This window comes from Lolium perenne, chromosome 5 (genome assembly GCF_019359855.2).
Source record: "Lolium perenne isolate Kyuss_39 chromosome 5, Kyuss_2.0, whole genome shotgun sequence".
NCBI classification, from domain to species: Eukaryota; Viridiplantae; Streptophyta; class Magnoliopsida; order Poales; family Poaceae; genus Lolium; species Lolium perenne.
Window position 1 is genome coordinate 71,203,242 of NC_067248.2, and position 14,928 is coordinate 71,218,169.

The 14,928-nt window shown below is 47.6% G+C and overlaps 1 protein-coding gene across 1 annotated transcript; it reads left to right on the forward strand.

Moving 5' to 3' along the window:
* Positions 1-2,025: 2,025 nt before the first annotated feature.
* Positions 2,026-5,845, forward strand: LOC127321419 (P-loop NTPase domain-containing protein LPA1-like). Its single transcript, XM_071819917.1, has 7 exons — positions 2,026-2,406; positions 2,916-3,175; positions 3,396-3,477; positions 3,652-4,074; positions 4,224-4,964; positions 5,190-5,300; positions 5,568-5,845. Exons 1-7 carry the CDS (start codon positions 2,269-2,271, stop codon positions 5,823-5,825), a joined length of 2,013 nt encoding a protein of 670 aa, XP_071676018.1. The 5' UTR covers positions 2,026-2,268; the 3' UTR covers positions 5,826-5,845.
* Positions 5,846-14,928: the final 9,083 nt, after the last annotated feature.

Below are 14,928 nucleotides of genomic sequence, written 5' to 3' on the forward strand. Positions count from 1 at the left end.
TTGGCAAGTCTTTATTGCTCAAAATCATCATTATTTCGCTCAGATTTGGTCCCTTTTGCATTGGTTGCAAAACCTCCTTATTTCCAAGATTACTTGAAACAAATAGAATGGATACGCACCAAAGCGATAAAATACGAAATTCCTAACACTACTTAGGCGTTTAGGTGATGTAAAACATGTTGTGTTTTGCACTCATCAAAGCCCAAGTGAAAGAAACCCAAGATGGTGTGAGGATATGTGTAGGCTAGTCCATCGTTGACAAAATACCACCTCTCATTCCTAGTCCGTAATGGACTAGTGGATCACAAATGACCATAGCTACCCCCATGTACCAAAAGAAGGGAGCCCTTGGTCATTTGCTAAGGCCTCTAAGACTATAAATAGTCCCATGAGAATGTAGCCATTCACTCTCATTTGAATATAACTCAAGGGGGAGGGCTAGAGAGTAGAGAAACCCCGAGGCTAGTACGAGGACCTCCCTAGTGTTAAGTCCAAGGACTCCAACACGACTTGTGCCAACATCGAGAATAGGGGAGCTTTTAGGCGACACATGGTAAGCTTAGAATGGCCCAAGTCTTCTTAGTCGATCCTCTTCACTCAGTGTTCTCCAAACATATAACTAAATCAGACTGCAATGATGCAACCAAACTGATTAAATAGCATCCTTCTATCAACTTTCGCAAAGTGTAGGATGACCTTTGTTATAAGACATTCGTATACACCCAATACTTACTACCTCTCGATTGACCATGTTACTTCAGATACTCCTACTCTCTGATTGTGTGATCACAAAAAAAAAGAATTTAACAATACTACCTAAAAGGTTCACTTGAAAGATTTAAGATTACACAATTCGGGTTAATCGAGAAGGAAAGCCAATATACGAGTGACAAAAGATATTTCCCTTTCCTGACTCGGATGTATCTAAGTAACTCATTTTATCCTCATGATAAAAATTGATAGCTCATAGCCCTGCTAAAGGACGTTTTCCTTTCCTCACTCAGATATTAACTCAACGGCTCATTTTTACCTTTTGTCGAACAAGGAATCTATGTAATAAAGCTATGTCTCTTTATCTTAAAGATTTATTTTGCAAGAAATAAAGGAGTACATACCTTTTGTTGCTCAATTTGTTTGTATAAAGAAGAATCGATGACTGCCATAGAACTTTACTTCTTTTATTTTGTTCCCTAGTGGTCACGCCATTTGCCCTTGCCTCTTAGATCATCACTGCAATCTCACAAATCCAATTGAGTGAGAGATATGAGGTTTCAGATGGGTCTGGTTCAGGCTTTAAGTAGGGCTAAACGTGATGTTTCACTTGTGCGCCACATTGGACTTATTGAAAGGGCAGAGATGTCGCCTAGAGGAGGATGAATAACTATTTTAAACTTTTACGATATTGTCTTGAATAAATGTGTAATAGAACTAGCATTTAATTTGCCAAGCGAAAAACCTATATATGCTATGGTTCACATATGTGCACCAATAACTAATGCTAAGAAAAACAAACAACTATGCAATATCAAGATATATACTTCAAGCACGAATGCTATCACAATGTAAATTGCATAAGTAAAGAACTCGGACATAGAAATAATCCAGGCAAAAGGAGATGATGATGTATCACGAAGTTCGCACTCTTATGAGTGCTACTCTCCGTTGAAGTGGTGTGGAGGCACAAGGCTCCCCAAACGTCATGAAGGCCTCACCGTATTGTCCTCGAGCCTTCCCATGAAAAGAGAAGTCCGCAATCGAACAATTGAACCTTGAGGGTTGTCAACAAACCCGTACAAGCTTGAGAAAATCTCCACCACTTAATTAAAGACTCCCAACAAATTGCCATAAAAGCTTCAAAATCTCCACAACTTAATTGGTGACAAAAAAACACTAAGCCGAAAAACGGCCTAAGGATTTTACAGCCGGCTGACATCAGCCTATCGTTCGGCAAGAAACAAAGTCGGTTGCTTGGTAAAAAAAGAAGAAAAAAAAACTACGCACGCGCACGGACATCGGGTGGGCTCAGAGGGCCAGGTGAGGAAGCAGGAGAGAGCGCGTGGTGAGTGGCGGCCATGGCCATGTGGAGGGCATGGGCGGCCGCTGCGTGTCCGCCGTGACATCGCCCGCCGCACCGCCCTCCGCCACCTCTCCCCTCCATGCGGCGACAATGCCCAGACTCAAGACCCCCTCCCCACGAGGTCCACCACTGCTCCTCCCCTCCTCCTCCTCGATTTGCCGCTCTCTTGACTCACTGCCTGGTTGCAGGGCATGGCGGCCTCCAGGCTGCTCTACATTGCCGTCGCCGACCACCACGGCCATGGCCGGAGGAGCACCTTCCACTACACCCGCCCCGTCCTGCAGAGCACGCTCCAGCTCATGGGATGCAAGCCGCGCCACGCCTTCAAGGTCCGCTCATCCATGTACCCCTTTAATCTTGATGGCTTCCAATCTGCCTGCTCTCACTCGCTCTCCTTTTTGTAATTTGACTCCTGAGTTCAACTAATCCCCCAATTGATGGTACCAAACACTGGATCCTGTAGACTCAACATGATAGTACCTGTAGTATCCCTATCACCATGGTTCAGTTATGGAATATCCAACCAGCGGCATGCCCAAGCCATACTCTGTAATCCTGGCCCATTTACTATATTTATTTTTGGAGGAATCGGTTATATTGCGTACTACATTAATAATTCTTTAAATCTGCATCAAGTTGGTTTGTGTTCCCTTTCACCCCTTTATAATTTGCCTTGTCTGAACTCCAATTTTCTTACAATCTGGTTTCTTACTTGCCTCCCAGTTTCTGTTGCCATCCGAAGATGCAATTGATAACACCCTCATTAGGCCTTTCTAAACTACATAAATCAGACCAATGCCGACGAGATGTCTCATTTGTCACTTGTTTGTGTCACCAGATCAGCAAGAGAGTATTCGATGTGACGAGGAACGATTTCTTAGACGCGTCAAAACTGGGCGAATCCACAGCCGAGGATGGCATGGAAACTGCCAAGCTCTTGAATACAGAAAACACGACCAACATACCGTTTGAGTTGTACAAGATCCAGACAACTGTCGTTGTTTCGAGAGAAGAGTTCCTAAATGTTGTATGTGATGCCCTCACTTTGTACAAGTATGTCGGGCCAAATCAGAGGGCTGACTTGCTTCTTGCCTGCAGGTAATACCATAATTCGATTTTGCTGTTTCCTAAATTCACATTGTTGATATGCTACTAAAATCTGCCACCAGTCCCTGTGAAATTTAATAGCTTTAAGTGCAAATGCTATGGCAAACAGAAGAACTATACTGCTTATCATAATAGCCCTGAGTTAGTATTTGTAGAGCAATTCATTTCATGAATGACGTTTTCTTTTTGTGTTCCCGATGCTTTACATCAGGATTAAGGAGAGGAAAGAATCAGTGACAGTGCTGTTGTGTGGCACAAGTGGATGTGGCAAATCTACTCTATCATCCCTATTGGTAAGCGTTTATCTTTATTCCTTAGTTACGAAAACCCTTCATCGGTAGATACAATTTGATGAACACATCTGCTCGTATTAGTATACAGTAATATTCCATATATCCATGCAAAACTAGGATTGCTTGGTAGAAGTTAATTACCCTGATACTTCCCTGACTTTATATTTTCCCCAGGGTAACAGGTTGGGCATCACCACCGTAGTTTCTACTGACTCTATACGGCACATGATGCGGAGTTTTGTAGACGAAAAACAAAACCCTCTGCTCTATGCGTCAACCTACCACGCAGGAGATTATCTAGACCCTGTTGCAGTTTCCCAAGCTAAGGAGAAACGCAAGTTAAAGAAACTCGCTGTTATTTCTCATTCAAATGCTAATGGAGATGAAGATGGTAGCACTTCAGATGAGAAATGTAATGAGAAATCTCCAGACTTGCCTCCTAGAACTGAAGTGACCAGCAAAAAGCAAATGGCCATAGAAGGATACAAAGCGCAGAGTGAGATGATCATCGGGAGCCTTGATAGATTAATTACAACCTGGGAGGAGCGCAAAGAATCTTTAATTGTAGAAGGAGTTCATTTAAGCCTGAATTTTGTGGTACGTATGATTGAGAACCATGCTGTTTTCCTTACACAAAAAGAAAAATGTTTTTTTTTTCATTTGTGTTGTTTATATTTTTATAATTACATTATTTTATCTCTTCTAGAGTATGCAGTGAAATTCTTTCTATTTCTCTTGTCTAATAGATGGGGCTAATGAAGAAACATCCCTCCGTTATACCATTTATGGTATATATCACGAATGAGGAGAAGCACATGGAACGTTTTGCAGTCCGTGCAAAGTACATGACGCTTGATCCAGCAAAGAATAGATATATTAAATACATCCAGAACATTAGAGCTATCCAGGAGTACCTGTGCAACCGAGCCGACAAACATCTAGTGCCAAGAATTAATAATACCAATGTAGATCGGAGTGTGGCAGCCATACACGCCACGGTCTTTAGTTGCCTTCGTCGGCGAGAGGCTGGGGAGCAGTTCTATGACCCCCATACAAATACTGCAGCTATAGTAGATGAAGAGTACAGAAACCAGTGCGCTGCAAACTCGTTGAGTTCCAAGGGCATGTTTCAGTTGATTCAAAGGCAAGGGTCTTCTAGGAATCTGATGGCTCTGCTTAACACCGATGGTTCAGTTGCTAAGGCATGGCCTGTGGTTGCCAGTGACAGCAATGGTAACATAAATGATGGCACAGGCAGTGAAAATTCTCTGGGAAACCCCATGTACGGCCCGTTGCAAATTGGGAAGGCAGAGCCTGTCAATCTTCAGTTTGGCTCTTTTGGGATCAGTGCATGGCCAAGTGATACCGGATGCACCAGTCATACTGGGAGTGCCGATGACTCCAAGGCTGATGGCACAGATACAGGGAGTAGGTATTTATCCTCATGTTGCAGTTCACCAAAGATGTCAGATGACAATTCTAAAGAGGTCCGCCTCTTAACCCTTTCTCTGATTATGATATTTCCACATTTGGTTATGCACATAGAAAGTGAGTTGTGCTATAATAAAATTCGATGTTTATCATGACTGCCACGACATTTATGTGTACACATATGAACTATTCAGATATGTGTTTGGCAGTTATGTATGAAAGTTAAAATTAATAAGTGATGCTATGCTTGAGCTGACACGGTTTAATCTCATCTCATACAGCTTGTGGATGAGTACTCAGTGTTTGACAGTGAAGAAGAGGAAGAAGGCAGTGATGCTGGTGATGCAGAGACGAATGAGGATCTAACTGACGAAGAAAGGGACATCCAAGAGGTAGTATACAACGTCTTTTTCTTGATCATCTTATCCTCCATGTCTATACAAAGTATTGCCATGACTAAAGTATGTCGAATGAAGTCGATGGCGTAAGTTTCAAGTTATTTTTCCATGTGCCTAAGTGCTAGTAGTGCAAACAAGTTGAAGTCAATTCAATTCTCTATACCGTAGATGAATAACTGGAGGAAAGTCACTGTACTTAAACTGATCATCCATTCTGTTGTCTTTGATGACTGTACTTGGAACAAAAAAAACGCGAAGCAGATGGAGGAAGCTGGTTCTGTGGACGAGCACTCGACAAAGTCGGATGAGGAGTATGAGGACCTAGCCATGAGAGAAAGTGGCTACTGGTCTGACGACGAGCAGCCAACCCTGATGAAGAAGCCCCCAACACTTGGGATGGTAGGAGGTGACAAGGATGATGGCAACATGGGCCTGATGCTGGAGATGGGAAATGAAGGTGGTGGCGCAGAGATGGCGCGGTATGCCCACCATCTCATGATGAACGGCGTTGAGTCATAGAAGTGATGCGAAGGCGAGGAGACGGCTGTAGCCGCCCCTGCCGGAACATGTGGTTGTTCTGAATTGGCTGAGTTGGGTAGATAGCTACTCCCTCCGTTCTCTTTTAATTGACTCAGATTTAGTACAACTTTGTACTAAATTCGAGTAAATTAAAAAGGACCGGAGGGAGTAGAAGTGTTGTTGTACCTTGTAAGATGTCATGCTGTTGTTGTGTCTGAGGGGAGGAGGCCCTGCGTGTACTGGCCTGGAGAGAGGGATGTAGAGTGACAGTAGCTAGCAATGAATAAGTTAATGGACTCCCTCTGTATACATGACACAATAATAATAAGAATCAATGTATTAGATAGAAAATGCCAGTGTGTACATACATAACAAGTGAAGTGATGGTGGCTGGCTATCGAGTCAGTCTACTGTACTATTTCATGGCGGCGGCGGTGGTGCCGGTGCCATCGCAGGCGGTGCAGGAGCGGGTGGAGGAGCAGCGGTTGCAGTAGGTCCATTTGGTGGGGAGCCCTGCGGTGTACCTGGTGGCCATGTTCTTGGCCGCCCTCCTCGCCTTGCTCGCCGTCTCCTCTGCCACCTCCTTGAACACGAACCCCTCCCCTTTGCACCGGGGGCACAGGCCCGTACCACCGCAGGCGCCGCACGCTTCTTCTGCCTTCTTTCCTGCCTCTTGCTCCGTAGGTGCTGCCTGCTGCTGCTTCTGGTCGCCACGCAGGAGGACGGTGGCAGCCACCCCCACTGCCGCTACTCCGGCCACAAGCACCGCTGTGTCCGGCAGCGCACCAGGGCGGCTGCGACGACAGCGCGCGTTGGCAGGAGGACGCCGAGTGATGGTAGAGGTTGTGTGTATGAGAGAGCTGCTGCTGCGTGTGGAGGAGGAAGAAAGGCGAGGAGGCGGAGGTGGAGGCGAGCAACCGGAGGCTGCTGCTGCCATGGCCATCTATCTCTACCTCCTAAAATATCATTATCCCTTCCGTTCTTCCTTCTGCCAGCAAGTGACAAGTACCAGGCTAGCAGGTGAGAGGCAGAGGGCGAGTGAGGTGGGTCTACACATTTCACGAGCGAACACAGATCAACCAACGTACGGCTCTGATCTATATATCGACACCTATTTTTGGTCCAAACCAGGCATCACAAATTGATAAGATTTCTGGTGCTTTTGAGTCAACACCTGCCAGCAAATTAGGTGAACCCGATGTATTTTTCCATAGGCCTCCAGGAGGGATAGTTGTGTAAACAGATAAGCTAATTTAAGCTCGGAATCCGTTTTTCAAAATCTATAACCGGTTTAAGGGACTTTGATGGACAAGGATATCCGATTCTGAACTTGTCACCGGATACAGTATAAGATATGTGGTAAGCTCTCTCGCCCCTGACCCCTACCCCTCTTGCCTCGTCCGGCGGCGCCGTGCCTCGCCTGTGCGGCCGCTAGCGCCAACCCTTGCCCCGCCATTGCGTTCCCCGCCCCCGCGGCCACCCTAGGAGTTGTCGGGCAAAGCCCATGTGGCATGGCAGTGGCGTCCCTACCTTGGCCGTTGATCGGAGGACATCGCGGCGGCGTCCAACAAGGTCTCCCCTAAGACGACGAAGGAGGAGCAACAACGGCCAGGTTGTGCTGCTCCGTGGCGGCAGGACTGTCGGGCAGCGACGGCTTGGCCCAGATCTGGGCCTAGATGGGCCTGGGCGGGCTTCGCATGCTGGTCTCATGTCGATGCTCCGTCCGAGGTAGTGGCACTCTTGGGCTTCTCTTGCGACACGAGGAAGCCCAGGGCAGCAGCTCCGGGCATGGTGGTGGTGGCCATCTCCTCCAAGGTGGTCGGCCTGAAGCTGGGTCGTCGGATCGTGAGATCCCTCATCTAGTCCCGGCTGCGAGTCAGGAAGACAGAGTTGCCGGTGAAAATCGAGCCAATTGGCAGGCGATGGCGGCATTCTGCGTTGTTACCTTGATGAAGGCATTGCTCAATGTCGACCTACTCATGCTTCTCCGAGGGTAAACCTATGATCTGGTCTTCTAGAACGTACGATGGCGGCATTGTGGTGTCGTTTTCTCTCTTGGGAGCATCATTTGTGGAGCAGGGCCCGATGACAGAGGTAGAGGAGGAGATGTGAAGTCATGCCTAGCTGATAGGTGCTACACTGAGTCAGGTGCTATGCACGACAAATCATCCATGGCGGCATTGACAACAGGCTGGCAAGGGCTATGCGGATCTCTGCCCTGAAGATAGAACCAGCGCCTCGATGATGGCGGCGGCTTCTGAAGAGAGGGCATAAGACGCTCGCCAAGGGTCTGCTAAATCGATTGTGAGCTCCTGTTTTCGCCATATGATGACTCGGGATGCCCCCGGTTTTTAGTTGGTGGGGTGTTTGTTTTTGTTTTTAGGGCAGATGTCGGGGGTGTTCCTCGACAATGTCCTCCGATTGGGACTTAGGGTTGATGGAATCCTGCAAGCTGATACGAGACATCGGTACACAGACAAACGGGGGAGCGATTTACCCAGGTTCGGGGCCCTCGATGAGGTAAAACCCTTACGTCCTGCTTGTCTGTTCTTGATTATGATGAAAACAGTGTTACAATGGGGTGCCGAATAGTTCGGCTGTGATCTCGTCGAGATAGCTAATCGCTAGGGTAACCTAGTTCTAAGCTTCTGTTGGCAAAGATTGATTGTGTCCCTCGATAGCCCCTCTCCTGGCCTTTATATAGGTGGCCAGGTCCCGAGAGGTCTAGTCGAGTACGAGTAGGATTACAATAGATCTATCTCTAATCTTTCATTGTTCGGCTTCTTCCGTGTCTTGTACTTCAAGTAATCTTCCGCCGCACCGTCCTAGTGGCCCATCTTCCCTTCGGGTACCTTCATGGGCCTCCACCTAGACCGTATAGGGTAGAGCAATATTGGTTACCCGAAGGGTAATGCCCACGTCAGTAGCCCCCGAGTGTCTAGCTGAACATAGTTCGGGTAGAGACTGAAGCATATCTTCTTCCGAAGCCCTTCTCTTTGATTACTCTTGCTTTCCTTTTGTCTTCTATCGGGTGCGCGTCAGCGCTCCCGATGGGAGTAGCCCCCGAGTCTAGGTACGGATGCTTGCAATCCGTGCGTAGACTCAAGTTGTACCACTCGAACATCTTCTTCTGCCGAAGTTTTTCCTGCAAGCCTTCGTAGACCATCCGATATATATATTTTTTATGCAAGGGATAACGAATAACGTGCCCAACGTTTGTTGGTTAACTGCCGATGGCAAAACAACGTTACCCTACACAGAATCAAGTCCCCGGGCATGATCCTGGAGTGCGAAAAAAGTTCTGTCGAGTGCGCGTCCAGCGCTCCCGATGGGAGTAGCCCCCGAGTCTGGGCACGGGCGTTTTACGCCCGAGTGCAGACTCGACTCAAACATTTCCTTCGAGTCCTCATTCTATCGGGTGCGCGTCAGCGCTCCCGATGGGAGTAGCCCCCGAGCCTAGGTGCGGATGCTCGCAATCCGCGCATAGGCTCAAGTCGATCACCCGATCCTTTCTTATCTCTTCATATGCAATCATTCTCCATGACGTCATTGATGACGTTTTTTCTGTCCCCTTGACTCTGACTGATAAGACACGACCTGCCGGCCCTGTTTTCAAGCGATTCCTGCTCCTCGTTACACGGTTAACGAGGCACCTCCTCGATTTCCGCAATCATTCACTGGAAAAAATGCCCATTAATAATACGAAAACCTTCCTTAAGTTCCCCAGGAGATAAAAAAATCCCTTTCATTCTTCTTTGCCGTTCTCGTTTCTTCTCCTATTCACAACTGCTCGCGCCGCCACCACTGTTTTCTGATTTCTCCCAGATCTCTCAATGGTGAAGAAGAAGAACCCTAGCGCCGCCGCCAGCTCCACGAGCGGTGGTGCCGCCGTTAAAACTTCCTCGATTCTTTCGAAGGAGGGCGCCCCCAGTGCTCCTCCCCCAGCTCCGGCGCCGCCGGCGCCACCGAGCTCAGCAGCCAAGCCTGGCGACTGGATAGCCTCGACCGTCACCAAGCGTGACGAGAAGAGATCCCGAAGCCTGGGATTGATCTCCTCCGATGAGGGGAATGTAATCTTTCCAGGTGCGATTTCTCGACCTAACCCTCCTGCCGGTTTTACCGTGATGTTCTTATCGTTCTTGTACCGAGGCCTTTCACTTCCTGTTCACGGATTCCTCCTCCATCTCCTGCGAACTTACGAAATCCAACTGTGGCAACTCACTCCCAACTCGATCCTTCACGTTGCTGTGTTTATTACCCTCTGCGAAGCATATCTGGGCGTTGAGCCCCATTTTGGTTTGTGGAAAAAGATCTTCTATGTGAAGAGATATAGCAGTAGCAATGGATCTTTTGTCACTGGAGGAGTAGGATTTGTAGCTCGTTCGGATGTCAATTACTTCAATTTCCCGATGAGAGAGTCCGTGCAAGGATGGAGATTGAAGTGGTTCTATGTCAAGGATTTCTTGTCTCCCGGATCTCAACTCCCTCGCTTCGTCGACGTCCTTGAGGCCAAGCCTAAGAATTCCTGGAAGAATGCTCTCTCTCCCGTCATGGCTAGAGTCCAACCAGTCATGGTTAGAGTTCGCCCAATGTGGTTGTACTCAGGTCCACAGGATGAGACTAGAATTAATGCTGCCGAATTGTCGGAAAAAGAACTGCTCGATGAGGTCCGTCGCCTCACTTTCTTCAGTCAAGAGGATTTGATCCCACTGACATCTCCGTATACTCCTTTTGATGTTGATCATCCGCCACCAGAGGTAATTTCCCTCTTCAAATTCTTGCGATGCTGCTATCGACATATATCACTGTTATTCTCATTTATTTTTCCTTCGACAGACCTTCGCAGCCTCCGAGGATTTACATAACTTGCCAAATGAAACTTCCGAAGGAAGAGGTTCTTCAGAACCTGTTGACTCTCGTACTGCTGAGCATACAAGCCCATCAAGAGAACATGATGACCCGATAGATTCTGGACCTGCCCATGCCAATCTCCCCCAATCAGCTGGTGATACTTGCGACACAGAGGGATCAGTGCGCAATGATGACGCTGATCACGGTGCCTTTGTTAATGCAGCTGCGGAGGAGACCAGGGCTTCACCTATGAAGAGATCAATCGGCGGTTTTGCCGACGAAGATGATCTCCTTGATTTGTAAGTGCTTTTCTTCTTCTTACTATTTTCAACTTTCTCGATTTTTTCACACTCTTCTCATGACTTGATTGATCGAATCTCTCTTGTAGCGACGATGCTTTTATTGAGCCTCCGCCTAAGAGGGCCAGATCTGACGCTGTCTCGCCAGCCGCCGCAGCTTCCGAAGCTTCGGCTCTCAAGGCGGCTCCTGTGGCGCAAGCATCGACCGCCTCCTCTCTTTCCAAGGGGAAAGATGCTCCTGCTGCTGCCGCAGCTCCTCCTTCTGTAAGTCCTCGTTGAATCTAGCAAGAATCTTTCGGAATGTGTCTTTGCTTAACGATCTTTGTCAAACATTCCCTTTTTTCAAGGATCTGCGAGGTGTGATATCCTCTTTAGAGGCCTTCGCCTCTCAATTTACCTCTCTGGAGGCGGACAAAATTCGGCTGCAAGAGGAGGCTAAGTCTTCCTCTTCAAAGTTGGAAAGCGCCATCAAAAAGGCCGCCGTAGCTCACCAGGAGGTCGACTCCCTGAAAGAAGAGCTGAACAAGCTGAGGGAGCGGCTGAGGGAGGAGGAGGCTCGGGCAGTAGAAAAGGATGAACTCCTCCGTCAGTCTGCCTTAGCCCTGCTTGGTAAGTTCCTATATCCCTTGTAGATTATTACTTTTTTATGGATCCACTTCTTCGTCAACGATTTCCTTTGACTACTCGCAGAAGCCGCCGACATCCCTGCTACTGCCTTGGATAAAATTCCGAGAAATTCCCCGGCAAACGGTGTGTCGACGGTTCTCACCGCTCACCAACTCACCCGGGGGCTCCTTGACAAGGGAAAGGGTGCTCTGTCGCGGATGCATTCGATGATATTCCCCAAGGCCACGCTGGAGAAGACTCTGGGGCAGCTGATTGACGCTTTCGCAATCGACACCAAGGAGGTCATTGAGGTATTCAAGCGTACCTCGCGTACCTATGGCGCCCTTCTTGCCTTCCAACTTATGATGGGTTACGGCTTTAAGGCTGACATCGAAGAAATGACTAAGGAGCTGCCGAAAGGAAAAGATGGGCGATCTATTGATTTAAGCGCCTTTACGGCGTCCGCCCGTACTTGTGCTCGCCAGCTCCTCGATTTAGTTTCAAGAAAAACATCGGTTGGTCCTAGCTTGTCGACCCAGACTCAGGCTCCTTGATTGTTGTAACAATTTTACCCTTGGGCTAGTATGAAACATTATTCTGCTGCGAGAACTTTAAGTTTGTAATGAATACTATGCCGGCAATGTTGCCAGCATGTTTTTATCATAATATCTTCACTTGTGCTTCTCCTGATAGGGATTGCTTATACCTCTCCCAATGGGAGTTTTGTTGGATGCTTGATTTGACCATATCATCCTCTTTGACGCTGTTGCCTGCAGGTTTTCCCAGTGCCCTCGTTTGTTGACGACTCCTCTGGTGTTCTTTCCGAAAGTGATCGGATCCAACGGATGAAGGATCGGATCGCCCAGATGGAGAAGGACCTGCGCAGCACTTATGCCTTGGCCGCGATTATCAATAAGAAGAGCGAGACTGCAGCCAACGTGGAGCGGTACGCTCTTACTGAGCTGCATAAAGCTACCGAGAGCTTGAACTGTGAGTCCTTTTAATCTCTTCACCCTTTGGTCGATAGCGTTTCATCTGATCCTCTTTTTTTTCTTGTCAGTCATAGCTCTGAACCGTGCGGAAGAGAGCAAACGGGTTCACGAGCGTGTGAATGCCTTGATCGAGCTATCCTCAGCCGAGGAAATTTTCTGGCGGGAACACTCGAAGGCTTCGGCTGTCGCACAATTTCAGGATCGAGTTCAGCAGGGCCACCACTTCTTCGACAAGTGCTATAAAGCCATGAGGGTGGTTTGGAAGACGATGTTTCCTTTGAACGCAGTTCCCTCCACGCTCCTTGCATTGATGTCGGAGTTTGGTAATGCCAAGAAGATCCAGGACTTGGTGCGCGCGCAAGTTTTTGCAGGAGCCAGGTTTACACTTGCTCTTGTACTTGCCCGTTATCCTTCGGCAGGTTTACAGTCGATTGCCAACGTTACTGGAGACTTGGAGGCGCTGTATCCGAAGGTATTGTTGCCTGCAAACATAATTGTCGACAGACTCGAGAAGGATTCAAAGGTACCTGAAGAAAAAGGAACTCCGCAAGGATGATTTCAGGGTTTTAATGACTGTTTGTAAATAGATAGTTTGACTACTTTATCCAAGTGTTTGGATTATGTACTGACGCCTTTTCATTCGGTAGATACATGCATATGTACTTTTACCATGTTATTGCCGTTGGCAAGTTTCAATTTTTGAGCGAATCTTAGTTGCTCGTTTTTAAATGTATGTATATTGGTTGTTTTAGCAAATCATGTGAGTGATCAGCTCGTGTTGCAGGTCTTGCTAAACCTGTTGTATGCGCAACTTTGCTTTCAACCGTTTTAAATTTCGACAGGCACTCCCAAATATTTCGGGTGTAGTGATTCTGCCGATGAGCCCGTTGTTCCTTGATATTTCCATAAGTGAAATATCGAACATGGGTTGTTGTTTATGTGTATTTCCAAACTCTTGCTATTTACGACACTCGTAGAGGCATCTATAGCAGAGGGAAGGGTGAACGTCTTTCTGGCGCTCGTAGAGGCTTTCTGGAGCACGATCTTCCGCCCTGTACTATGTTTGTATAGTGATGGGGCTTAGAAGTTTGTAGTCACTGCAATGCTTAACAAAGAATCGAAGCTTAAGTTCTTATTGATAAGGTAAGCACAATGCTAGAGGGCGAAAGGGAAAGCCCTGTTTATACTAAAGGAAAAACAAAATAAATGCTGATAAACTGCTTAAGCAAGGAAGGGATTCTTCTCTTCTTCTGGCTTCTTCACCACGTTAGGGGTAGCCGCGGCGTTGTTGATTTCACCAGGGGTTTGAGCTGTGACTGCCAGCGTCTTGCTGTTTTCTATGCCTTCTGCGTCATCAACTGCCGAACCTTTGACTGCCGAAGCTTTTGCTGCCAAAGCTCCTGCTGCTGAGGCTTCTGCTGTCGAAGCTTTAAGGGCAAGGTCGGTTGGCTTCTTTTTGCTTCCCATGTCATCCTTTTCTTCCTTGATTTCACGCAACAACAACTTAGGTGGAGGCTTAATAATTTCTTGCTTGCTCCCAAACTTCGCAGCGATCCTCTGGAAATCGCGGTCGCAACTGTCTGAGCGCGAAAAACTTCCATGGACTGTGATGTTTGTCCCTTTGTTGCCAGGCATCTTCAGCTTGAGATATGCATAGTGCGGCACGGCCATGAACTTGGCGTAGGCTGGTCTCCCGAGTATAGCATGATACTGTGACTCCCAGTTCACTACCTCAAACTCGATCTTCTCCTTCCTGAAATTGTCGGATCTGCCGAAGACAACGTTCAGGTAAATTCTTCCAAGAGAGTAACCTGGTTCAGTCGGCAGAATCCCGTGAAAGCAGGTGTCTGTTTCTTCCAGCATTCCCATGGTGATCCCCATACTATTGATTGTGTCGATGAAAATCAGGTTTAACCCGCTTGCACCGTCCATAAAGACTTTGCTCATCTTGAATCCTCCTATCTGTGCCTCAACTACTAAGGCAGCGTGTCCTGGTTTTGGTATAGTCATCGGGTGGTCTGCTCGGCTGAATGTAATGTTCTGAGAAGACCACTCGACATACTCAGGGATGTTTGCCATGATACTTTCGGCCAGATTAATTTCTCGGGTGAGCTTCTTCATCTCTCTTCTCGAGACACCTGTCTTGTGGATCATACTCATCTGCCCTCGTGGTGGTGGGAACGCCTCGTTGGGTTGATGAGGTTGGGCCTGCTGGACCTGGTGCTGTGGTGGAGGTGGGGGTGGAGGTGGTAACGGTTGCTGTCCTGACTGCTGGATGAGTTTGTGCATGTCAAGAAACTGTCGACAATCCCTGAGAAGGTGACTTGACTTTGTTTTGCCGTCCTTGGAGTCGAC